At 45.1% G+C, this 26,757-nt stretch overlaps 1 protein-coding gene across 4 annotated transcripts in view; it reads right to left on the bottom strand.

Moving 5' to 3' along the window:
- The window catches only part of RAB5B (RAB5B, member RAS oncogene family), a 121,528-nt gene that overhangs the window by 12,580 nt on the left and 82,191 nt on the right, over positions 1 to 26,757 (bottom strand). For 3 of the 4 annotated variants that reach the window (XM_044083768.1, XM_044083767.1, XM_044083769.1), the window contains exon 5: positions 26,029 to 26,122. The exons of the other annotated variant lie outside the window; for it this stretch is intronic. In XM_044083768.1, coding sequence (XP_043939703.1) covers positions 26,029 to 26,122 — 94 coding nt within the window. The remainder of the gene's footprint in view (positions 1 to 26,028; positions 26,123 to 26,757) is intronic. 4 annotated transcript variants of the gene reach the window in all.

Here is a 26,757-nt window from a genome sequence, read left to right on the forward strand (position 1 = left end):
AAGAAGATTACCTTGCTCCTCAACCTGATAGACTTCTTTAGAAATTGAGGAACTAATGGAATTGGGGGAAAGGCATACAGAGGTCCGGAAGGACAACTGTGCAGGACAGCATCTCTCAGTGACTCCCCCGGAGGGGGTAAGAGGGCAAAGTAGCTGCTCTTCTTGTTCCGAGGTACTGAAAATAGGCCGCAGTACGGCTGACCCCATCAATGAAAAATCTTTTCTGCCACTTTGGGATTGAGACACCACTAGTGAGGCAGAAGAATGCATCTGCTCAGTCTTTCTGCTATCACATTATAACTCCCCGGAATACGAGTTGCTATCAGAAAGTGGTTGGAAGAGATCACCTACTGACAAACTCTGGGAGCTTCTCAACAAAAGGGGTAAGACTTCGTTCCCCTCTGCTTGCTGATGTATCAAACTACTGACATTGTCTGAACTGCAATCATTCCTGAGGGGAGAGTAGCTTGAGAGGCCTGCAATGCTAAAAGTACTGCCCTCAGCTCCAGGACAATGATATGCAAATTAGCCTCTAAGGGGGACCAAGTGCCTTGAATAGTCTTGCCCAGATAATGCCCCCCCACCCCATCTAGGAGGTGTCCGTGGTCACTATGGGTTGGAGTTGAGACAGGGCAAAGGGGCTACCCAAGAGAATGTCTGAATGAATCTACCAAGCTAGGTCTTTCTTGCAACAGTTGGTAATCAAGATCTGATCTGACATTGGCTGATGCAGTATGGACCACTGGGATGCTAGAAGCCACTAACGAATTCTCATGTGAAATCTTGCTAAGGGAACTAACATTATGGCTGCCTCCATTGACCCTAAGCTTGTAAGACTAGTCATGTGGTTGCTCTCTTGCTTCTGGACAATTCTTCACTTGGGCCCACATATTTTGCAATCTTAGATAAGGGAGGAAAGCTATGCAAGAATTGGTATTTAGTACCGTTCCTATAAACTCTAAAATTAGGCAGGAGTTGCTTGTGATTTTTCATAATTTATAGTGATCCCTAGGTTGGCGCAGGTTTGGAAGACGTAGTTTCTTGCTTGTTCTAGAAAATGCCTACTCGGAGGCAGTCATCTAAGTAGAGAAACACCCAGAATCTGTGCAGTCTAAAGTGAGCTGCTGCTACTACTGCCATGCATTTGCTGAACACCCTGGAGGCTGCGGTGCGACCGAAGGGCAGAGCTCTGAACTGATAATGAGTGGCTCTCAGCCAGAAGTGGAGAAATCTCCTTGAGCGCTTATCCATTTTTATGTGGTAATATATATCCTGGAGATCTATCGAGCACATCCAATCATCTTTCCCTAAAAATGGGAGAACAGACTGAACCGTGACCATCCAGAATTTTGTTTGTCGAATGGACTTGTTCAAAACACTAAGATCCAAAACTGGTCTCCAGTCACCCGTCGTTTTGCAACTAAAAAGAACCTTGAGTAAACTCTGGATTCTATCTGGTCTGGTGGGACCTCACAGATGACACTTTTTCTAGCAGTTTTTGAAATTCTAGCAGTTTTTGAATTTCTAACACTGCTGGTTCCCTCTGACTGGGTGGAACGCTGGGAATTCTATTGAAGTTATGGGGGAGGGTAAAGGAAAGGTATGGCGTATCCCTCTGGTTATGATCCTCTGCACCCAAATATATGAAGTTATCCAAAGCTAGGCACCTTGGTGCAAGGATAAACACCCCCCCCCCCGACTCCATCCAGAGGAAAGCCAATCAGGCCTCCTTTCAGGAACACTGGTAGGGTTTCCCAGGAAAGGTGTCCCTGGAACCCTGATTTTGCAGACCACCTCTGCCGTGTGTACAATGTCATTAAATCTCTCCTCTCCACCCCTGGGGGAGCCACTGCCACGTGTGTCCTAGAAAGGTCCTTGGGTCTTTTCGAACCACATTTTCAGGCTCCTCTGGTTCCTAGAATACAACCGTTGAAGAGTAGAAAAATGTACACCCACTGCAGAAAGGGTCTTTCCAGCCTTTTCATACCTGGACAAAGTTTCTTGAACTTTAGGGCCAAAAGGGGAAGATCCGTCAAAGGGGCCATTAACAAATGAAGACTTGAATGGCTCCGCAAATTCGCATAAGGACATCCAGGCATGTCTCCTTATGGCTAACCCCAATCTTGCTCCTCTAGTTGTCCCTTCGGCTGCATGTGCTAGGAGCCTCATGGACAAATTTTAAATGGACTCTAGGGTGGTCAACTGAGAAACAACCTTATCTTGGACTTAGTCAGATATGGCTCCTGTCAGCATATCTGATAACTCTTTAATCAGATCCCTTTGAAGTGTGGTAAAGTGTGTCATAAAGTTCAAAGACCATAATGCAAAGGTCGATGAAGCGTAAACCCACTTGCCAAACCTATCCATTACCCAAGACTATCTATTAGGAAGATGGATAGTGGAACTTTCCTCTGCCAGTTCCTTTTTTGTGGCTTCGCTACCACCATGGCATCTACTGCCATTCCTTTGCCCAAAACTGATCCCCGTGAGCAGTTAAAATTTTGTCTGGTCTCTTGGAGATGGGTTGTGTGGCGTCAGGAGCCTTCCACACTGGCTGTGAGATTAACTTAATGAGCTTGTCAGCGGGTGGAGTTGCCCAAGAGCTAGATGGTCAAGCACCGCTTGCTGGTACACAGATTCCTCTTGGAATGGCTGTTGGGATGTCCAGCCATCCCTCAGCTTAAGGATCTCAAGGAAGTCTCCAAAGGAGACTTCTTTCAGGGGTGACCATGGTGAACCCTCCCCTTCATCGTAATCAGTGTCCTCAGTGATGGATTCCTCTGGGGAATTTTGGTGTTTCCTCTTACACTACATCTTCTGAGGAACCTCTTCAGTGGGACGATCTGAAGAAGTGTCAGAAGAGGATAAAACTTGAGCAGGTGACCCCCACAGCTTCGGTGTGCGCCATCTTGGTGCTGGAGTTGGTAGCAGCTTTGGACGAAAGGAGGGACTGGGAAACTATTCAGACAGCTGTGGATCCAACTGAATACCCACAGTGGACAGGATCCTCTCCATGGCCTGGAAAGCTGGTCCCCCCCCCGAAGAGCAAAGAGAGACAGAACCAAGAAGGACCTTCCCGGAACCGTGCTCTCCCCCACTCTGAAGAGGCAGCCCCCAAAGCTGAAGCTGGGGTCGAGCTAATACATGCTGAAGCTACAAGGTGCAGACACAGCTCCGAAAAAATTGGAGTGTAGTCTTGCCCCTTAGAGCAGACAGCGTAGCCACGACCCCAAAAGGTCTCCGGATCCAAAAAAAACAAAGAACTCAGGGTTGGAATCTGTACCGGTGATGGAAATCTTACCAGGACAGAAACAGTCAGCATCGTTAAGGCTGGAGCTGGGATCTCCAACACCTCAGAGGAGGAAGACTTTTCAGAGTTGAAGAAAGAAGGGTTCTGGCACCAGAAGGGGCTAGAACAGAGGACGCATAAAGTTCCTCTTGCCACAAGAAGCTGACCTACCAATCTCAATGCATCTGATTCTGCCAGACTTCTGGTGAAATGAACAGACTAGGTAGAAGGGGATCTTGGATGTTCCAAAAAAGGGCTAGGTAACTGACCTGCTAAAGAATCAATGTATAGGGAATATCTGGCCCCAGGATGATCTAGAAATTCAAATTCAGCACTTTCTCTTGGTGCCCATAGATGTCTGTAAACGAGTAGCAGACGGCATCAAGACAATCGGCTCTGTGGTTTGGCCTTGGGTCTGTGCTGACAACTTTGGCAGCAGTGAGGGAGAAAGTGTCAGCACAGAGGTTGGTAACGAAGTATCCTTTGAAGTCTGTACAGGTTCCGTACTAGCAGAGAGAACTGAAATTTTAAGTCTCTTGGTCATCAGAGCTGTGGGTGAAGCTGGCATAATCGACTCCTTTTTGTGGATTTGTCAACTTTTGAAGAAAAAGATGAGGAGGAATGGGAAGAAATAAGAAGTTATGTACTCACCATAATGTTCCATGCGAGTTGTTCCATCTCGCCTTCATTCTTCACTGATGGGTTCGGAGACGATCCATCAGCTCTGACACGGCCGTTAGCAAAGCTCAAGGTTTACCAGTAGCTCCAGACCAAGCCCCTTATCCCATGATGCACTGCTGGAATTACTTCAGATCTCGTTTGCTGCATGTACCATATCCCTGTAAGAGAACTACTCTCCCAAGAGAGAAAGAAGGATTGAATAACCAGGATGAGACCAGCCTCTAGGTCAACTATCAGCCAGGTGGGAGATGGAAGGAGGGACGCAAGAATGAAGGAGAGATGGAACAACTCACATGGAATGTTATGGTGATTACATAACTTCTTAATGTGAAGTTGTTCCATCTCGCCGTTCATTATTCACTAATCGGTAACGTCCCTAGCACCCTCAATCTTGGGTGGCTCTTAGGAGTACATTCTTCATGACCGCAGATCCAAAGGAAGCCCTGTCCCTGGAGGCCTTATCAACTTTGCTCACAGGTTCATAAGTAGATACTAGTCTATCTGCCCAAGGGCATTTATAAGCCTAGCCAGAGTGTATTTGGCTTCCGCCTCCCTACTAGATTAGCCTACTGTGCCTCTGTAAAGTAGGTCACAGAAGGTACCCTTTAAGATTAGTTTACTGTGCCTCTGTCTAGCAGGGACACAGAAGAGATCCCAGGGGGTGAATTTGCGATTTCCCATCCGCGTGTCCAGATTTCGCTTGAAGAGGGTCAGCGAGGGGTTATGTCTAACCTGAATTGGGATTCTATTCCAGAGTGAGGGGGGCCTCTGGGAAAAATCTGTCCCTCCAGCATGTCCTATTTATTTTTGTGCTGAGGTTTAAGTCCCTGGAGCGTGTAGCTCTAAGGGACTTGGACTTTTTGAGGTGGAGCATGTCCATTAATTCTGGGTTTGACATGGCTTTGTACGTCAGGCATAGATTGCCTCTGAGTAGGCAGTAAGCAACTGGGTAGAGCTGAAGTTTCCTTAGTCGAACTGCATAGGACATCTGTTTGTAGCCAATGATCTTCTTGGTGAGGTACTTTTGGAGTCTCTCCAGTTGCTGCAGGTGTCGAGTAAGGTACATCCCAAAAGGGGCATTGTATTCAATTATGGGGCTGATGAGTGACGGGTAGAGGGGCACAATGACCTCTCGATCTAGATGCGAACCCTTTCGTGATAAGGTGGGCTCTATAGAAGGTCTTTCTAACCACTTTGGCAATGTGATTATCAAAAGAGAGATTACTATCTACGTTGGTCCCCAAATCTCTAATTACTTCTTCCGTACTTAGTGGGCACCTTGTTTTTCCCAAAGGGGATGACTATGCACTTTTTAGCATTTAGCTTGAGGCCGTGGCACTGGCACCAAGCATCCGTCTCTGTGAGACCCTTTTGGAGGATGCGTGCGTCAGCTGGAGATTCAATTATGGGCCCCAGTTTGCAGTCATCTGCGAACTTTGTCAGCCATAATCCCCCCGTGTTAGCCTGAACCTCAGAGAAGTATATACCGAACAAGAGAGGTCCCAGAACTGAGCCCTGTGGGACGCCACTTGTAACTGGTTTGGATTCGGACATGGCACCTGCGATTCTGACCATGTGTGTTCTATCTCTGAGCCAGTTTGCAACCCATCTTGTGATATAGGGGTTGATATTTAAGCTGGTAAGCTTATTTATGATGCCCGAGTGGGGTATTGTGTCGAAGGCTTTTGCGAGGTCCAGGTAGGCTGTGTGGACTACCTTGCCCTCATCTATGGCTTTGGTAACTGTTTCAAAGAAATCAACTAGGTTTAAGAGTCAAGATCTGCCCTTAACAAAGCCGAACTGGGTAGGGTCCAGTGTCTGGAGGCTCCCAATGTCTGTTTATGAGTTCCATGATAATACGCTCCATAGCTTTACAGACCAGACTAGTCAGGCTTAGTTCCCGGGGTCCGGTGTGGCACCACCTTTGTGGAGTGGGACCACTGGAGCTGTACGCCATTCTTTGGGAACATATCCTGTAGTAAGGCTAAGTTTGAACAGTGACTTAATGTGAGGGTTCAGTTCTTCTTGGAGCTTGTGTAAGACACAGCTTGGTACACCGTCCGGTCTCATAGATGCTGTGTTTTTTGCTTTGGAGAGGGCAGCTTTCACCTGTGCATCTGTGATGTCAGGGAGGTTACACTCAGTTGGGATAGGCATTTGCTCCTTTGGGGGGGGGGAGGGCGGTTTGAGCTGAATCTGTCTGCCAGGATGTTGGCTATGTCTGTAGGTTCGGTATATTTTGTACCGTTATGCAACAATTCAGAGCATATCTAGGAGTTTCCATCCATATTCCTGACATAACTAAAGAAGGCCTTGTGATTATCTTTAGTGTCTAGGGCAATTTTTCTTTCGAAACTGGCCTTTGATGATTTTATGAGGGATCGAAGTTTCTTGCTAATACTGATCAGAGATGCCTTCCCTTTTTGGGATTTTGCTCGGTCATGTAGTAGCTTCCTCCTTCTGTTGTATTGCTTATTTATGGCCGGGGTCCTCCTGTTTCTGGAGGAGTGAGTCTTGGTTTTATTTGGGATAACATGATCCATGCATTCCTGCAGGTGCTCATAGAACGCATTTGTAAAGGATTCTGCGGATTGGGCGTATTATCCTCTGGCCCAGGGGCTTTGAAGGATTCCACCTCAGTCTTGAGAAATGCAAAGTTGGCTTTTGAGAAATTCTTTACAGTGCTTTCCTTGGCTGGGGGTGGGGACGGGATATGGATGACCAGGAAAATTTGTTTATGGTCTAAGCTTACCAATGAGAGGTTTACCTCTGGTGTGGAACATAGGAGTCCCCATGTTGGTGATGACCAGGTCCAATATGTTGTTCCCTCTTGTGGGAGTGGTGACCAGTTGTTCCATCGCGTTAGAGTTTATAAATTCAAGGAACCGTTGGGCGAGGGTGTTTGGGCTTGAGTAGTTTTCCCAGTCAATGTTTGGTTAGTTGAAGTCACCTAATAACATAGTGTTTGGAGAGACCTTCATATTCTCCAGTGTTCTCAGGAATGCCAAGTGGGGTTCCTGTAATAGGGAGGGTGTTCTGTAGCAGGCTACAAACTGAAAGGCAGTTTTGCCCGCTGTTAGTTGCACATGGATGGTTTCCGATGCTTCGTGCAGTGCCACTAACCTGGAGGTGTAGATATCTTTGATGAATATAGATACTCCCCCCTCCTTTTGTGCTTCGGTCCGAGTTTTGGGGCCGAAACGCAAGGTATGAGTTATAACCTGGTAGTGCTGGGGTGCTCTCAGGAGCCTTGAACCAGGTTTCTGTTACTGCACAGGCATTGATTTTCTCCATACTGAGGAGAGCCTCGAGTGTGTGCATCTTGAGGTTTAAACTTCTGGCATTGAGTAGCATTACCTTTAGTTTTTTTATCCTTGGGTTGTCTATGGAGGTGGGTTTGTCCTTTGAGCCTTGCCTAAAAAAGGCACTATGGGGGTGGCAAGAGCCTTAGCCAGTATACGACAGCCTAAGGGTGACAGGTGCAAGCCGTCTTTAGCGAAGCAATGTGGCTTGTCGAGCATGTCATCCCAGGCTGACAGACACTGGATCTCCTTTGAATGACACCAATACTTTAGCCAATTGTTGAAACTGATCATTTTGTTTTTATACTGTGGCATCATTCTTGGTGAGGGAAAGATGCTACTCAAGGTCAGGGTCATACCAGCCTGGGCTACATGGTCAGAGAGCTCCTCTATGTCTCTTTTCATGTAGTCCAGGGAGGTACGTCTCAGGTCATTCACACCAGCATGGACAAAGATGGAGTCATACTTGTACTTCCTTTGGAGTGACCTGAGTGCTTGCATTATGTGGCGTATCCTGGCACCCGAAAGGCAGCTTACAGTGACCTTCTCCTTGTTCAGTCTGGTGAGCGGGACGTCAGTGTGCCGGACAATAGAGTCCCCTATAACAAGTGTATTTGGTGTGTTGTTTGGCCTTAAGGGCTGTGACTGTGAGGCACACTGATTTTGTGAGATATGTGATTTGTGGGTATTGTTGAGGGGTGGCTGTTGCTTGGATATCTGCTTAGGAGGTCTTTCCTGTTTAGGCAGATTTTTATTTAGAGCCTCCGAGTATGTTTTTGTGTGTTTATTTGTTGGGTATGCAGATGCAATAGGTCTGTGTGAGACTGGATTTGTGGTGCGGGTGGGTTACCTTTTCCTCCTGACTGACTGTTCCAGTCTTTGGTTGAGAGAGCTCTGCCTCCAGTTTGGCTGTGTAACTGCATCTCTCACATGTATTAGAGTTTGTTGGAAGGAGGAGAGTGTTGTCTGTGTACATAAGGCAATTGCAACACTGCCTCAAAATTCCCAGATTCACCAGCGGGACTGGAGAGTAACCTTGAAACTGACCCTTGGACATACCAGATTAGTATAAGGAACTGGTTTTTTACTGATCAAGTGAAAAATCAGTTCCCTTCCCTAATCTGATCAGGAAGGACCAATCAGGAGCCTAATACTTATGAGAAGTCAAGGAGGGTGTAGTGCTTTAGTTAGTGTTTCCTTATAAGACCTGAGCAAGTGCAGGGCTTTAGAAAGAGAATAGAGTGATTACTTTGAGAATTTGAACAGTTCTAAGGGAGTGGAGCCTGGAATAGTTTAAACCTGTTTAGGCGGCGCTGCCCGACGCTGCTCAGTGTGCAAAAAGAGAGCTGTAGGGTTTTAAGAGAGAGATCAAGGAGTTTAGAATTGACCCAAAATGGCCAATAAAACCACAGCTTCTAGGCAGTAACCACTCCTCCAGGGATAGGCAGGCTGTTCAGTGTTAACCACTCCCACTGGTGAACACAGAGACTTCCCTTTAGCCCAAGCAAGCACTGGCCTTCTAGAAACTTCCAAACAGTTCAGAACAGCAAATCTGAAACTGAACTTTCTTAACTTTCAGAAAGTGATGAGTGATAAAGGTATGAGGTTCAGACCAAGTGGCTGCAGTACAAAGGGGCACTTTGGCTTGGAATGCAGAAGACGTAGAAAAGTACAGTTTTGTACCTACCATAAATGTAGATGTTCGAGTGCTAATACAGCTGCAGTCATAACAGATGGGTTCTCCTGCCATCAGGCGGGTCCTCGGTCGGCAGAATTCCAAAGTCTAGGTCCAGCGTCGGTTGTCGTCGCTTCTTCCCTGACGTCAGTGCGACAGGGGTATAAAGGAACCAGCCGACGCCATTTTCTTCAGTTTTTCTTGCCCCAGATGTCAGGTGCCCCCAGAAGGAAGGCAATACATAAATTTGTGTAATGCAGTGCAATATAATCAAAATACAGTAGTTGCAAGCAAATACATCATAAATGAATACCCCAATCAGGTTGTATGAGGATGTGTTAGCCTGTCCCAAGAGGGGAAGGAGGGAGGGAAACCTGGACTGCAGCTGTATTAGCACTCGAACATCTACATTTATGGTAGGTACAAAACTGTACTATGTTCATCGTGCATACAGCTGCAGTCATAACAGATGGGTAGAATCCCAAAGCTAAGGAAGGGGTGGTAGGCACTAGGTGGAACTAGGAGGAGCCAAAATGCCCTGCAAGACTGCAGTGGCAAAGCCTGCTCTAGATTTTGAGTATAATGGTAGGTTGTAGTGCTTGGAGAAGGTATGCACAGAACTCCAAGTGGCTGCTTCCAAAATATCCTTGGTAGGAACTCCTCTGAGGAAGGCTGCAGAGGTGGCTGTGGCCCTGGTGGAATGAGTTCTAATGCCTGTAGGTACAGTTTTGCCATGAAAGGAATAGCAGAAGCGTATGCAGTGGGCTATCCATTTTGAGATTGTTTGGAAAATGGCTTTCCTTGAGCTCCTACCGCACAGGACACAAAGAGCTGTTCTGATTTTCTGAAAGGCTTTGTTCTGTCCAAATAATAACGCAGTTGTCTGTGGATGTCCAAGGAATGTAGTAATCTCTCCCCTTTGTTTTGAGGATTAGGATAAAAAGTAGGTAAATGTATGGCCTGACTTAAAGCTACCCTGGATACCACTTTAGGCATAAAGGACGGGTTGGTTCGTAAGGAAATTCTGGCCTGATGGAAGATGATAAAAGGCTGGACAGCCATGAGAGCCTGTAGTTCTGAAACTCTACGAGCTGAGGTGTTAGCCAGAAGGAAAGCTGTTTTCCAGGACAAATATTGCAAATCTGATGAGGCAGCTGGCTCAAAGGGAGACAAGGTCAGTTTTTCCAGAATGAAATTAAGATCCCAAGCAGGTATTGGTTGTTTCCTTGGAGGTCTTAAATTCTTAGCCCCTCTGAGGAACTGTCTTAAGAGAGGGTGAGAGAATAAAGGTGGATCAGTGTTGTATTCTGCTGAAATGGCTGAGGCATGGATTTTGGTGGAGGAGAATGAAAGTCCACTGCTTAGCAGTTCAGCCAAATATTGTAGTATTTGAGGTAAATTCAGTTTTCCAGGATCCTGGCCCTTTTTCTCATTCCAGACACAAAAACGTTTCCATTTTTGCAGAGTAAGCTTTTCTAGTTGATGGCCTTCTGGCCTCCAAAATGACATCCTGCACCTCCTTGGAGAGTAGGGCCTGTTGTGATGCTAAGGAATCTTCCATGCGGCTAGATTTGAGTGTTTTTAGCTGGCTGTGAAGAATTTTGAAGCTGTGCCGAGTCAGAAGAAGAGGCATTAGAGGCAGGGTCCATGGTGGGGAATGCGTCAGGCTCCTCAGGAGTGGGTACCAGTGTTGCCTTGGCCAGTCCGGAGCAATGAGAATCATCTTTGGTCTGTCTGCTCTGGTTTTCAATAGAACTTTGGGCAGCAGAGGAAGAGGTGGGAAGGCATAAATTGTCATTGATGTCCAACTGAAAGAGAGAGCGTCCACTCTCCAGGCCTTTGGATGGAAAATCCTTGAGCAGAATTTTATCAATTGATGATTTTTGTGGGAGGCAAAGAGATCTAGGTCTGGCCTTCCCCATTCTTGGATTATTTCTGTAAAAACTTTTGGATGCAATTTCCATTCGTGTGGATCTGTCATATTCCTGCTTAGGTTGTCTGCCAGTGTGTTTTCCTTGCCTGGCAAGTACTGTGCTTGTAGTTCCATTTGTAAGTCCATGGCCATGTTCCAAAGTGACATGGCCAGTCTGCATAGGGGGTAAGAATGTGTTCCTCCCTGTTTTGTTTATGTACCACATAACTGTGGTGTTGTCTGTTCTTATTAATAGCTGACCTGGTTGTAGAAGGTCCTTGAAAGCTATAATAGCATTTATTACTGCTAGCATTTCTTTTTGATTGTTGTGAAGGTGCTTTTCTTTTTGGGACCATTTGCCCTGAATGCACCGATCTGTCATGTGCGCCCCCGAGGCGTAGTCCGAGGCGTCTGTTGTGATGAATTAATTTGCTTGAGGCTTGCTGAATGGAAGACCTGTGTTTGTTTGACATGCTTGAGCCCACCACAGAAATTCCTTTTGCAGACATGGAATTAGTGGTATTGTTGTTTCCAAACTGTGGCTGTGTTGAGACCATATGTTTTTCAGGTACCATTGTAGTTTCCTCATATGCAGCTTTGCACATGGGATTAGTAAGATGCAAGATGCCATGAATCCCAGAGCCTGCAGGATTTTCCTTGCAGTCAGCCTGGTGCAATTTGCAAGTGTTCTGAAGTATTGAATTAGTTGCCCCTGCTTCTCTGGCGTGAGGTAGGCCATCTGGGTGTTTGTGTCCAAATTGGCACCCAGGAAAATTATCTTCCGAGAGGGTATTAGCCTTGATTTCTTTTTGTTGACTGTGTATCCCAGAGAGTTCAACAACATTATTACATAAGCCAGATGTTTCAGAAGAATGTGCTTGCTGTCCGCTTGGATCAGGCAGTCGTCCAAATAGGGGTATATTTGTATCCCTTGAAGTCTGCAGTAGGCAATTACTGATGCCAGGCATTTCGTGAATACTCTGGGCAGTAGATAAGCCAAAGGGCAATGCAGAGAATTGACAATGGGTTGAACCTGCAAGAAATCTGAGGTACCTTCTGCAATTTTGTCTGATTGGGACATGCAGGTATGCCTCCTTGAGGTCCAATGTTACCAGCCAAGACTCCTTGCCCAGCATGGGAAGAAGTTGCTGTAGAGTGAGCATCTTGAATTTTGGTGCAGTAGAAATGTGTTTAGGATGGATAGGTCCAAAATAGGTCTCTAATCTTTTCCCTTCCTTGGCACCAGAAATAGCCTGGAATAAAAACCTTGACCTTGTTCGTGTGTAGGTACCTCTTGAATAGCTTTCATGTTTATGAGATCTGTAATTTGCCTTTGTGCCTCAGCCCTTTGATTGTGTGGCAGGTTTGGCATGCCTCTCATTTTTGGAAGCGTGTGAAAATGGAATTTGTAGCCTCTGTTAATAATGTCCAGGATCCATTTGTCCTTTGTGACAATATGCCAATTTTTTGAAAATAATGCCAGCTTTCCTCCTAAGGGGGCTGCCATTTGAGACTTGGTTGGCATGCAAAGGGGAAAGTCATTGGGTTTGCTTTCTGAAAGATTGCGAGTTATCCTCACCACCTCTTTGTGTAGGAGCTTGCCATTGCCTGCCTCTAAACGATCCTTGGGATTGTCCTCTGCCCCTCGGGCGCCTGTATCTGCCTCTTTGGGGTCTGTCCGTGGCAGGAAAGGACCAGTTTTTGGAAGGCCAATTTTGACTAAAACGTGGGAGTTGTACCTGTAGAAATTCTTTCACAGTTTGCATTGATTTAGCCTTTTCCTCCATTTTCCTTAATACCTCCTCAGCATTAGCACCAAATAGTACATCCTTTTGAAGAGGGGCGTCTAGTAATTTAGCTTTGACATGATCAGGCAAGGCTTGTTCCTTGAGCCAGGCATGCCTACGTATGACTGATCCTGTAACAGCAGCTCTACATGAGGCCTCTAGAGCATCAAAACCACATTGTAAGGTACGCTTACCCACTTGTTCTGCACTATGCATCAAATCCTGCAACTCCTTCAAGTCTGGTTGTTCAGGTTGTGACATTTTACTTTTCAATTGTGATAACAAAAACTGTTGGTATTTTAGCATATGAAACTGACAGTTTAAGGCCCTCATGGATAAGGTAGCCAAGGTATAAACCTTTTTTCCCCACCTTTCTAAGGATCTGGAGTCTCTCTCGGAAGGTAATGGATTTTTAGCAATGGAGGCCTTAACTCCCATGGGGCCCTGTGAGATGGTTTCTGGGTCAGCAGCATGGCTTTTGTATAGAAATTGGTGCGAGTCAGGAACCCTGTAGTACGTGTCAGGCTTAACTGGAGCTGGAGGTAGAGAGTCTGGGTTAAGGCAGGCCTCCGAATAAACATCATCTAGGATGTCCAAGACAGGAGGTATAGCCAGAGGCCTGTGCTGAGGTAGCAAGAGAAATTCCCTGAGCCTTTTCTTGAAATCTGAATAATCTTGGACTTCCCAGTGGAAGTGTTCCCTTAAGGTATGCAAAGTTTCCCCAAATGAGTAATCCTCTGGGGGGGGGGGGGTACAGAAGGGATGGATTCCTCCGCATCAAAGTCTTCAAAAGGGGAGTAAGAATGTTCCTGATCATCAGAGTGCTCTGAAATAATGGAGCCCTGATCAGAGGAGGGGGAATCTTCCTCCACTCTGGGCCTTTTGTCCGGTGGGGGCTGAGAACCTCTGATAATAGTAATTAAATCCTCAGCCATTTTAAGCATCTGTTTCTTAGGCATGGGGCCTGGAGATGGGCCCTGTGTGGCTGGTCTCTTAGAGTGCATGGTTGCTTTAGACTTAGTGAAAGCCTTGATGGAGAAAGAAGAGGAAGGTCTGAAGACACCTTGAGTGGAGGTGGACCTGTCCACATTCTGAGTTTCAACGCCAAGAGTGGCTTCGGTATCTGTAGTCGGGGTGTGGGCCGAGGAGCCTGCGACCTCGGGTACAGGAGACACCGTCAAAGAAGTGTCGTCGGTAGTCAGGGGCTGCGTAGGCACCTCGCTGAGAACCAGACCACGTGTAGTGGGCTTTGGCGTGGTGTCGGTAGAGGCCGCGGACCTCGTGTGTCGGTCCTTATCTTTGCGGGTTTTATTTAGACAAAACCGGAGTCGGAGTATCCGATGACATAGTATAGTTAAATGCTTTCCCAAAATAATGCTGGGCGAATTCCGCCCGACGCTTAATAGTGCATTTGTTGAATGTAGCACAAAAGCGACAGACCGAGACGTCGTGGTCTGGGCCTAAACAAGGTATACAGAGGGAATGGAAATCCTTATGCGGTATTTGCTTCCCACAAGAAATACAATTATTAACTTTGTCTGACATCGGTCTGAGGCAAGAAAAGTTTCCCCAACGGGGTACTTAGCTTTTAAGAAGACTTCGGTTTCCAAATTTTCGTAATCTCAGGAGCTGGCCAACCGCCACTTGCGAACTGCTTCTGCTTCGGGCACCGCGCGGCAAGAAAGACTGAAGAAAATGGCTTTGGCTGGTTCCTTTATACCCCTGTCACACTGACGTCAGGGAAGAAGCGACGACAACCGACGCCGGACCTAGACTTTGGAATTCGGCCGACCGAGGACCCGCCTGACGGCAGGAGAACCCATCTGTTATGACTGCAGCTGTATGCACGATGAACATCTGCTCTGGTAGAATGAGCTTTAATCTTGTGCAGTAAGGGCTTTTTAACAGCTGAATAAACAAAAGTGATACAATCAGATAGCCATTTAGAAAGCATTGTTTTAGCCACTGTTCTACCTTTTCTGGCTTCAGAGAAAGACACAAAGCGCTGGTCTGATTTTCTAACATCTTTTATTCTGTCCAAATAATATCGGAGCTGTCTGTGAACGTCAAGTTTGTGCAGCATATACTCTAGTTTATTGGAATGGTTAGGGAAGAAGACTGGCAATTCAATGACTTTGGTTGATATTAGATTCCGAACACACTTTGGGCAAAAAAGAAGGGTTTGTCCTAAGAGATCTCTATCGGCATGAAAAATCAAATAAGGAGGACAGACAGATAAGGCTTGAAGTTCTGACACTCTGTGGGCAGAAGTAATAGCCACCAGAAATATGATTTTCCATAAGAATTTGAGGTCACAAAATGATGCTGGTTCAAACGGAGGAAGAATTATACGAGACAGCATAAAGTTTAGATTCCAAGGAGAATAAAGGAGTTTTAACTGGAGGCCTCATGTGAAAGGTTCCTTTGAGAAAGGCCTTGGACAACTTGTGGGACTTAATGTTTAGCCAGTCTACTCCAAGATGAAAGTTAGCTATAGCAGCCAACTGGACCCGAACTGTAGCAGCTGCAGCTCCTTTATTAAAAATCATAGTAAAGAATTCTAAAATAGACATCGAAGGGGCTTGATAAGGATCAATGTTCTGCTTAGAAGCCCATGTGGAAAATCTCTTCCACTTACTAAGAAGTACTCTTCTGGTGGACGGCTTATGGGAAAACAAGAGGATCTGCCTTGTCTCATCAGAAAGATCATGAAGCCTGGCTGTGAGGGGAACTGGAGCAGCCAAGCTGTGAGCTTCAGTGACTGCAATGAAAGGATGGAGATCCCCCGACGGATGTGTCAGAAGGTCTGGAACTGGGTCCATAATCCATGGATCCTCCAATAGATGATGATGATGAAATGGGAACCAAATCTGCTGAGGCCAATAAGGGGCTAGGAGAATGACAGTCCTTCCCAGCAACATTGCTATCTGTAGAAGTCAGGATATTAGAGGGATTGGAGGGAATGCATAGAGGAGACCTGGGGGCCAATCGTGTACTAGTGGGTCTCTCGGGGGTTCTCCCGGAAGGGGAATCAGGGCAAAGTAGCTTCTACATTTCGTGTTGATGTGACTGGCAAAAAGATCACAGCAAGGCTGGCCCCATTTGCAGAAAATCCTGTCCGTAATCTCTTGTTTGAGGGACCACTCGTGCAGCAACAAAATTGCCCTGCTCAGTTTGTCTGCTATCACGTTGGATCTCCCCGGGATGTGCATTGCCAACGGAAAGTGCTGGGAGGAGACAGCCCACTGCCAAACTCGGAGGGCTTCTCATCAAAGGGGGTAAGACTTGGTCCCGCCTTGCTTGTTCAAGTACCAGACTACCGACATGTTGTCTGTCTGAACTGCAATCATCCCTAGAGGAAGAGAGTCCTGAAAGTACTGCAACGCCAGAAGTACTGCTCTCATCTCCAGAACATTGATATGCAGGTGTGACTCTTGATCCGTCCATTTGCCTTGGGCAGTCTTTCCCTGAAAATGCCTCTATAGTCGCTTGTTCCCTGTAACTGGGTGGAACGTCCGGGATTCTCCTTGGGGGCATGGGTGTGATGAAGAACGGCATGAAATACCCTCTGGAAATAATACTTTCCACCCAGCTATTGTTTATGTCTTGCCAGGCGTCTGGGCACAAAGATAAGCAGACCCCTGACTGCCTCCAGAGCAGGACAGTTGGGTCTCCCTTCAGGAGCGCTGACAAGGTTGACCAGAGAAGTGCGTACCCCCTCTGCCGCTAGGGCGGCATCTTCTATTCTTACCCTTGCCTCTGCCCCTAGAGGGGGGTTGACCATGTGTATCCTGAAAGGCTCCTTGGGCTTTTCGGAACCACATTTTCCCTCCCCATTGGCCTTTGGGATAAGGCCGAGTAGGGGTGGAAAAACAAACAGACTCCGACGGCAGACACAGTCTTTCCTCCTGCTCACACCTGGTGAGAGTTTCCTTCACTTTGGACCCAGAGAGAGAGGAGCCATCAAAAGAGGTGTTGACAAATGAAGACTTAAAGGGCTCCGCGAAGGAATACAAGCATATCCAGGAATGTCATCTTAGAGCAACTCCTGTACCCGCTGCCCTACTCATCCCATCAGCTGCATATGATATGAGATGCATGGACGAGTTCACGATGGAAGCAAGCTGGGCAGTAACTTTGTCGGAAGCCCCTGCAGCTACAGTACCCTGAAGAGCATCTCCCAACTCCTTAAGGAGACCTCTTTGCAGTCTGGTGAAGTGGGTCAAATAGTTCAGGGATCAGAGTGTAAAAGTCGCTGAACTAAACATGCGTTTCCCATATCAATCCATGATCCTGGACTCTCTGTTAGGTGGATGGATCGATGAGGAAGTCTCAGACATTTCCTTCTTGGTGGCCGCCGCCACCACCACGGCATCAACAGGGACTCCCTTGGACAAAAAGTCTATCTACGGGGGCAGAAATGAACTTGTTAGGCCTCCAAGGGACAGGTTCCATGGACTCCGGTGACTCCCACACCCTCCAGGAGACCAGCTGCATGAGCTCATCAAAGGGCGGAGACACCCAAGAGGTGGAAGGTTGAGACCCGAAAGCCTTCAGGAGAACTGACTCATCCTCAGTAAGGCTTTTGGACTGCCAATCACCCCTCTGCCTAAGGATCTTGGGCATCTCCGCAAAGGAGATATCCTCAAAGGGGGATCGTAGGGACCCTTCTGACTCATCCAAGTCAGTGTCAGATGTCAACTCCTGTGGGGAGTCCAAGTGTCTCATCTTATACAATCACTTCCTGGGGACCTCCTCAGTGGGAGCCTCTGGGGAGGTCTCGGAAGAGCAAGGGGCACCCTGTGGGGCTACCTGAGGCTCAGGGTCTCTACGCTTGGCCTGGACGATGGCGGCAGAAGCGGACACAGGCGCTTTGGGGGAAGAAGAGGCCAGACCTGGTGTCGAGGATGTCTTTGGGGACAAGGCTCTCCTCATGGCTACGAAAGCATCACAGCTCCGAAGAGGAGTCGACAGACCTGAAGGAACCGCCAGCCCCTCCCGCACAGAGGCCGTGGGCTCGGAGGAGAAGCAGTCAAATCCGGGATGGTGGTCTTCCGTTCCGACGCTGGGGTCAGAGCAGACAACAACTTAGCAAGGCCTGGTGCCCATAAGAGCTTCTGCACCAATCAGTCCATATCCAAATCCGTGAGGCTGACAGAAGATCTAGAGGAATGCACCGAAGGTGCAGATTGAAGGAGTGGAGATACATGTGTCTCAGAGACCGGCTCCAAAACTGTGGGCCGGCTCCGAAATGAAGAGACACTCTGCTCCAAGGGCTGTGGAGCCAAAGTCCCAGAATCCTCCACTTTTAGACATTTTGAGTCTTTAGATGCCTTTGAGTCTGTTGAGGATTTTGAAGATTTAGAGGACTTGCTGGCCCCATCCTGGTCAGTCAAAGCTTCAGCAAAAGGATGCTTCAGCAAACCTCGATCCACAAGCTTCCTTTTCCTCTCAAACAGAACCCTTGAAGAAAAGGAATGACAAATGCTGTAGGACTCCTGCAAATGCACCGCATCTAAACAATACATGCACTGAACGCGTTACCAGTAAGACATCTTTTGCCCGCAGTCTGGACACTTTTTGAATCCAGACTTTGGGTGCTTGTCTTTTTCCTCAGACATATTAATAAAGAACTTTAGGCTTAACTCAATTACACAGACTAAATACAGCCTAAATGTTGTATCACAAACCACACAGTCTAATACAACCTAAAAGTTACAACTACCCTTAAGCTCAAGATAACACGTCTAAATATCAAAACACACTAGCAATGGCCCAGAGAAAAAAGGGGGCAACACTATGTAGTATAACAGCACACTATTTATACTATCGATGCAAAAACTATGGTAATAGGAAAACACACACACACACACACACACACACACACACACACACACACACACACACACACACACACACACACACACTGAATAACTAGACCCAACACGGGGCCACTACAACTATACTAAATAATCAAGCACCAAGGGAATAAGTCTGAAAGAGACAACTACAGGAGCTAATATAAAACTAAACTAACTAGAAATAGAAAATAAGTAATGAAATAACTTGCGAAAAGTGATTTTTATATCAAAAAAGGCTCGAGCAAACTGGAACCACTGAGATCCGTGCCACGGCAAACTAGATCTGAGGTAATTCCAGCAGTGCATAATGGGATAAGAGGCTTGGTCTCTAGCTACTGGTAAACCTTGAGCTTTGCTAATGGCTGTGTCGGAGCCGATGGATCAGCTCCGAACCCATCAGTGAAGGATGAACGGCGAGATTGAAGAACTTCACATCAATTTTACTTTTTTTTTTTTTTTTCTTCTCATGACCAGAGATGGCCTCTTCAAAGGCAGATTTTATCATCCCCTTCAAAATTAGCTCGTTTTTTCTACCAGGGCCCGGTGACTGAAACTATGGCAGATAGAACAATCTTCCTGTAAGTGCACTGGGCCCAGGCAGTAAACACAGAGGGAGTGCCCAAAAGAACTGGCCAGTTTTCGTCCTCATTTGAGGCATTTCTTAAAACCAGAGGTGCCTTTGCCCATATCAGCCCTGATACGCATCAAGAAAATAAGTGTACACAAACAGGCAGACACTATATACTTAAAGAATAGTAACCAATAGAAAGGTATAAATATAGCACACTTTTTTCATAGTGAAGAAAAGATGGGGAATCAAAGATATAGGCTACCAACTATGGTAGAAGAGAGTTGCAATGGTATGGAAAAAGAAACTACCAGCAATGGTAGTCAAGGAAAAACACCGATGCTCGGGACCAAACCAATATGTCAAGGACAAAATGAAGACTAACATCAGATCAAGGCATCAGATAAAAATGTCATATCTACAACAGACTGAAGAAAATGCCAGGAGTCTTTTAATAAATGCTTTTTTCCTGCTGAAAATGATTTTAACTTCAAATCGACCATTTTAGCTAGTGGCTCAGTCTTTGACCCTGCTGAAGCTACGATGGGCTTGAGTGTGTGTGTGTGTGTGTGGGGGGGGGTGACCACTGACTTATGAATCTTGGGGATTCCAAATATCCCCGGAAACCAAGGATGCTTGACTTCAAGGAAGTTTCTCAAGATAGGAGGTATGTCAAAAGTAGTACATAAATCCTCCAATGCATAGTCTATGCCTTGATAGGCTATGTTAACTTTGTTTCGTGACATGTCTACAAAGAAGTCACTGTTATTTAAAAACTCAAGCATCTTAAACAAATACAGGTGGTGGTCCATAATTCCAATACTCCCACCCTTTTTGGTTTCATCACACGCAAATTTTTATCATTAGATAACTTGAACAAGAGACGAAATCAGGAGTTAAGTCATAAAATCTTTTTCATCTTCTTTTGGCCCCATTCCCTGATACTGTTTTCACAGAACTGTTTGAAAAGCCCATTAGGTGATGTTAAAGGGGGGTTAAAAATACTACTACTCCCCCATTTCATTAACGCCATATTCACTGTCACATGGCATCAAAATTTCAAGTTCAGTTTTCTAGTGTACAGTTTTAGTTCAGTGTCTCCACTACACTGGGGTAATACAGAGCACAAACTTAAGCCCTTTTTGAAATGATGAACCAAAAAGAGAAGTTATATATATATATATATATATATATATATATATATATATATATATATATATATATATATATATATATATATATATATATATAGAGTGCATCCACGCAGGTGCATCCAAACCATCCGAGGAAATGATTTCCGCCCTCGATGTTTCCAATACTCCCTCAATACCAATGCTGTGTCTAGGGAGGGGGTTGAAAGTCTGGGGCATTCTGCTCCTGTCTCCCCCACTTTTTCTCCAGCCTCTTGGATCTCTGGGGTTTCCAATTCCCCTGAAAAATGGGATGTCTGCTTGTCACTATCGCCAGCACCTTCCCTGCGGGTATCGAATGCATCATAGGGATCACCAGCTTCATACCTTTTTCTACCATTAGGAGTTGGATAGGCCCTTCTTATGTTTGTAGTCACTCACATCCCTGGCAATTTTCTTCTGTTTCTGTTTATAAGCAGAAGCTTCCTATTGTTCAACCCTGTACATAAAGCTCCACAAAATTCATCCAAGTGATAAGGAAAACAGGTTGTTTCTAATAAGGGCATCCAAATTCTTAATTTCCACTTCTAGGTTCTCAAACGGTCTTAAACTGTCCTTAATAATAATTTGCATCATTTCAATGCCCATCCAGTCAAAAAGGTGCAATAGCTCATGATGGAAAACAGACCCTGGTGTAACACCAGTGGGGTATTTAAAAATTCACAGCCCCTACACGGCCAGATTCGTGAATGCCTACATTAAGTGCATACCATCTGTATTCAAGAACGCCCCCTTCACATTTTTTGTGCAGTCTATTCACTCAGAAAGATTACACTAAATGTCGATGTAGTCTACACATTATGGTAACCCACATAAAGCTCCCTTGATATTAAAGGTTGCAAGAAAACTAAAAGTAAGAGGAAGAAGGTGGGAATATGCTTGCGTTGTCTATTCATTCAGAATGGTGTACACTTAGTGTAGGCATTAATGAATCTGGTGTACTGTATAAACTGTAATGGCTTTGTTCAGCATGCAGTAGAAAACCAGTCAGAAAGGCAGTGTTAAAGATTCCACAACTCAGGTTTATTTACAGGGACAAGATTCTTATGGACAATTCTTCTAGAAAACAAAAAATCCAAGTGCTGAATGCAGAAACTCTTGGGATTCAGGTTACCATTTTTTTTCAGAAACACAGTGCGTACACACACACAGACACACACAAACACACACCTTTTCCAAATACACTACTTGTGGAATGCATAGTTCATTTGAGTCCTTCTAGCAGAATTAATCACATTTTCAGTTTCTTTCCTCATGTAGGAAGACAGCTTCTTAAACACAGAATAGCAATTACTCCAGCAGAGAAGGGGGCAGCATGTACAATATAAAGGCACCCTTCAAAAAAGTTTCAAGATTGTTCAGGACTGCATTTAAGTGAACTTAGTGTAAATAAAACCTTTGTCAAAAAGACAAAATACTGAAAATATGTGGTGAAACCTGCTCTGGAATGACAGGACTTTGCCTCCGCCCAACTAAAGCAGCTTTTCAACTTCAAAGACTAAGCAAGGATGAATAAGTGGCCTTTGGATCACTCCAAAGAATGTATACCATTGGGAAGAAAATTCCACATAACTGGCAAGTATTTTAAGCAAAGCAGTTGTTATGGATAACTCAAGTGAAGGTCTGTCCTAAGAGCTCTTCTTATATAGTCTGCTTTCTTACTGAAGTTCTGTCTAACCATGACCATGTCCACATTGTTTCTGATGAAGGCACCTCATGCTGAGGCAAACTCAGAGAATTACTCCCCCAAAGGCAAACCCTGTCCAGTCAGAATTACAACAAGAGAGCTGGCGGAGTCATGTTCTTGGGTGACTTTGCAAAATCATTGCAAAAAAGACCATGTGATGCTTTTATATCTTCCTCTGCTTGCTGACGCTTCTTTCTCTTCAGGAGTCGACTGCCTACAGTAGAAAGGCCAACAGCATTGCAAGGAGGTCATAAATATCCTCCACAGTGGTGAGGGCCTGCATTCCATTTAAAAGGAGTTGTCCATCAATTTCTGAAGGCTAACCAAACAAAATCACCTCCATGATAGGAGCATCCAGGATAAAGTCTGAACTCCTCCTTCATTCAGGAAACTCTCAGTAAAACCATCCTAAGCATGCATATATATCTTAGTCTGCAGCCCTAGCCACAGCATCAGCACAATCAAAACTTCAGCATATTACATGGAAATCCACTCATGAAGCTCTAACCCAGGTGTTAAATCAACTTCTTCGGCACAAACTGACGGAGGAAAGCTTCTCCACTAATTCAACTACTAGGAAGGGGCAGAATCTGGAAAGGTGAAATAAATGACAATGACTGAGGGACGCGAGTCCCAACTCAGTTTTTTTTTTTGTTTTAACTATTCTCTATTGAAGACATAAGTCTAGAACTTCAGACTTCTTGGTTGGTGGCAAAATGGAGTCTCTGGGTCTTGAGGTGAAACACAGACACTGCATAACAAACGATATGAGGATACCTAGTCCGCAGATCTCAAAGGCTTATAAACAGCCTTACTTCTTCCACTCCTCTACGGTAAAGGAGCAGAGTCCAAGTACTTCCAGGCTGCTAGAAGAGCATCCTTAATTGGCTCCACAGAATGGATGATCTAGCATTCCTCCTCCATCTCTAGATACACATTTAGGTGTTTCTGGGGCGGGAATGGGGGTAAGAGGCTGGCCCATGGAGGTAGTCATGATCCTCGGGGTATCTACAAAGACTCATCTGTGGGAAGGGGGCTGTAGTGCAAGAAGACAAGTCTTCATTAGGTTCTGAGATGATGGCCTCAAGAGAACTCATACTTTTCACAGCAGTACGAGTGGGAGACCGTTCCCTCAACACCTCTCAACATCGCCACAAGAAAGTTTGTATTGTCTTACTTTTGAGGGGAGTACATGACAGGCAAATGCTGGATTGCACCAACAGAATTGAGAATGCAAAGAGTGGAAGAAGAATATGGGAAGCCTGAACTAGGCCTGGCTCAAGCATCGAAAGACAATGCTCAAGGATGCATTCTCAAACCTGATCTCAGAGGTCCCACCACATCTCATGCATCTGCTCAATGTACAGGCCCCTGAACTTCCAGACTTGGGATATGGAAAAATGGCTGACCCCCACCCTCCGTCCTGTAACAGGACAATATTGGGTAGTGAGGGGACCCTTAAAACTGCTTCTTGTACCAGGTGAGCAAGCAATGAGTTTTTGCTAGTCGACGAGAGGACAGGTGGTGCCAACATTACATCCATGGTGGCAAACTGTACCTTCTTCAAGTAAGTTCCTCAATATCCACTAAACTGGAGCACAGGAGCAAGGTTAAAACTCTCAATTAATGAATGCAACCTCACCTGCCCTCAAACTCTGTTGAGCCCAAACAGAAAAATGGGGCTGTGCATGGCAGCCTCTTATGTATCCCTCTGAGGGACCTTAATCATAACCATTCTTCTGGCAATAAGACTGCATCAATCACTATAAGTCAATACTTTATGTCTGGCACCTCCCTCAGGCAAGACAGAATGTCTTTGCAAGTCTTGGCTGGCAACTTGTTTGCCATGTGGATGTGAAGTAATTTGCTTCTAGGCATCAAATGAGGGAACTTTAATCAAAGTTCCTCGGGTCCGAGATACTAAATACCCAAGTGGCAGAAAAGTACCAATGAGCACAGGGGTTAGACATGCTTACTCAATCAACTCATGTCACTGCATGTGCTGGGGTACCAGGGGTACTTGCCACAGCATAGAAGGTTATTAAAATGAAAGGTCCACATTCTGATTAGTGGAGTGGATAAATTCACTAAATAACCCACCACGGTGCAATTCTAATGTTAAACCAGAAATATAAGACTGCCTAGCAAGGCATTTTGGGGGAGGTGTAGTCTAATCCCAGAGGAAGCCTGCAATTCTGGGATTATAAAAAGTGAAGAAAGGAAACCATTATGAGAAACTGACACTGCTCCTGCTTAAATTTGTACGAAGGGGAAAAATCAGAAGGGTTGACAGCACATATGTCAAGATGACAAAAGATTACAACTACACAGGCAAAGCAGTATAAAAGGTCTACCCACCAGAAACAAAAGAAGCATCAGAAATTTCGAAGATTGCCACCACCCTGAGTAAAGCAGCGCCGAGCCTCAGATGACTCCTATAATTAAAAAGGGTTGGGAATACAGACTCTGCTGCCAGAATCCCCAAAGTGGAATGGAGATGCTCTGGCTGCGGGGTGGGGGTGGGGGAGGTGCATGTGGCCCTGAATGGCAAAGTCCTGTCAAACTGAAAGAGCAAAGGGATCTAGACCAAATACCCTCCTTAAGTTTAATTACAAGGTAAAGAATGATGAGAAACTTAAATAGTGGAATAATTTTGTGTGTTCCTTATCTGCAGAATACAAACTAGACCTTTACTGAAGTGAAAGAAACTATGGAGCCACTTTAGTGAGATTTTTATAGAGGAGAACATTTTCTAAAGTCTTCCTTCTGCCGTACTGAATGTTGGCACCTGACAAAGCAGACAGACTGTTTGTTGATCATGTGTATTAATTAGGGGGTGGCTTTGAGTAAGGCCCATTAAGAAAGAAAGAAAGAAAGAAACAATGAAGCACATTGATAAGAGCTGCTGTCTCATAGCACTTGGTTCTTCAGTTCCATTCTTAATTAGGGTGCTTTCTGTGCACAGTCTGTACATCATCCTTGTGTTAGTCTGAATATCCGCTCAGTGCACCCATTCTTAATTAGGGTGCTTTCTGTGCACAGTCTGTACATCATCCTTGTGTTCGTCTGAATATCCACTCAGTGCACCGTCTCCCCTCATATATTAAAGACATGCCACAGGTGAAAAGGCAAGCTCCAGGGAACCAGTAGGTGTATGGACTGCGTGCTAGGGTGTCCTGCTACAAAGCTGACATGCCAGCAGAGTTAAACTTCCCTGCCTTCTGCTCACTGGCTGCAAGACAGGCAGCGGCTTCCTTACAACCATGAAATTAACTGGGTACACAAAGACTACAGAAGACATTAAGAATGTTACCAATTATCAAGCTGTAGCAATGCTGTAACAAAGGGAAAGAAAAGGAGGGAAGAAAAGGCTACTTATCTGTGCTGAAGCCACTAAAAACTCAGAATATGGTCTTTTTTTTTTTTGGGGGGGGGGACCACCAAGCAGTTTCAATACCTGCCAATGTCAAAATTCAAAGTTCCTCATGAAATTCAGTACAAAAATACAATAGAAGGGAAATCTTCCATCATGCCTTATCCCTAAAACAGTTCGCGGCTACATCTGCATGCATTAAATCAACAAAGAACTTAAAAACTTACCATATTCCCAGAACTAACAGTGCAACTTACTTTCCAGTGAAAAAAAAGTCCATTGTAAATTCAGACTTGCCAGCAAGTGATCTTAACTGCAGCACCATCTGCAGTGACCGCCGACATTTTAGAGACTGCCTTTTTGTGACATGTCCTATGGTAACTGCAGCCCATTACCAAGCCACCCCTCAGCCCAATGTTATTCTAGAATGCATCATAGTGCAAAATTTACACTTGCATTAACTTCCACACTGCACATACCTACTCCTTAGAAACAAAAAAATTCTGCAATCTATATTCTCATAAACACAGTTTTCTATATATGCCATCTTAAACAGTATTAAAGAACACTGGTGCAATGCAACTGTCTGCTTACTTATCTAAAGGAACAGGGAGACGTGCACTGTTTAGGATAACAAACATATCCCTGAAAAAAAAAAAACTTGGAAACAAACCAGAATGAACACTCAGGCCACTAAACTCACCTATTGCCAGAAATAGATCATTCACATTCATTGCTGTCTTAGCTGACGTCTCCATAAACAATAAACTATTGTCATCTGCATACGCCTGAGCCTCCTGTAGAAATAAATGTCAAAATTTTGAGTCTGCAGTATGCAAATATTACATTATTTTGAAGCCAAGTGCAATACTAAGGTGGCTCACCTACACACTGAAGGACTGTAAAGTGCAAAATGCAAACCATGCAATAATTCAGTCTAATCATAGATATGCTGCTATTGTTTCAGTTTTACAATATTACCTTCATATTGTTCCTAGTCTCCTGTTCTGGGATGGGTGTGGATCACTGCTGTCCTACTTTACTTACAAAGTGCTACTTACTAAATTTCTACCGTGATATCTTATTAATTTTTCTCTATCTATATGTGCAACTGTTTCCTGCATTGAGAATGAAGCATTGTAATTTCATTCAGCTACACTGCTGTGTAGTTCTGAATGACAATGAAGTTTTCTTTGACTTGACAAATGTTTAATAGGTAAAATAGTCTGGGTCTCTGCCCCTTTTCTTCTGCTGTATATGTTAAACCAGCACAAAAATCTGAATTCTTTCATAATCTGTATGAAATGAAATGCCTCGCTCCTTGAGGCAGAGTAACTTCACGTTATTCAAGTGTCGGTCTTTAATTAAATTTACCATTGTTAACTTTACAGTATACTTTCAGAGTAAACACCGTTTATTGTTAGAGTGACAA

The sequence above is a fragment of the Protopterus annectens genome, chromosome 9.part0 (assembly GCF_019279795.1).
Source record: "Protopterus annectens isolate FY-2018-M chromosome 9.part0, PAN1.0, whole genome shotgun sequence".
Taxonomy (NCBI): domain Eukaryota; kingdom Metazoa; phylum Chordata; order Ceratodontiformes; family Protopteridae; genus Protopterus; species Protopterus annectens.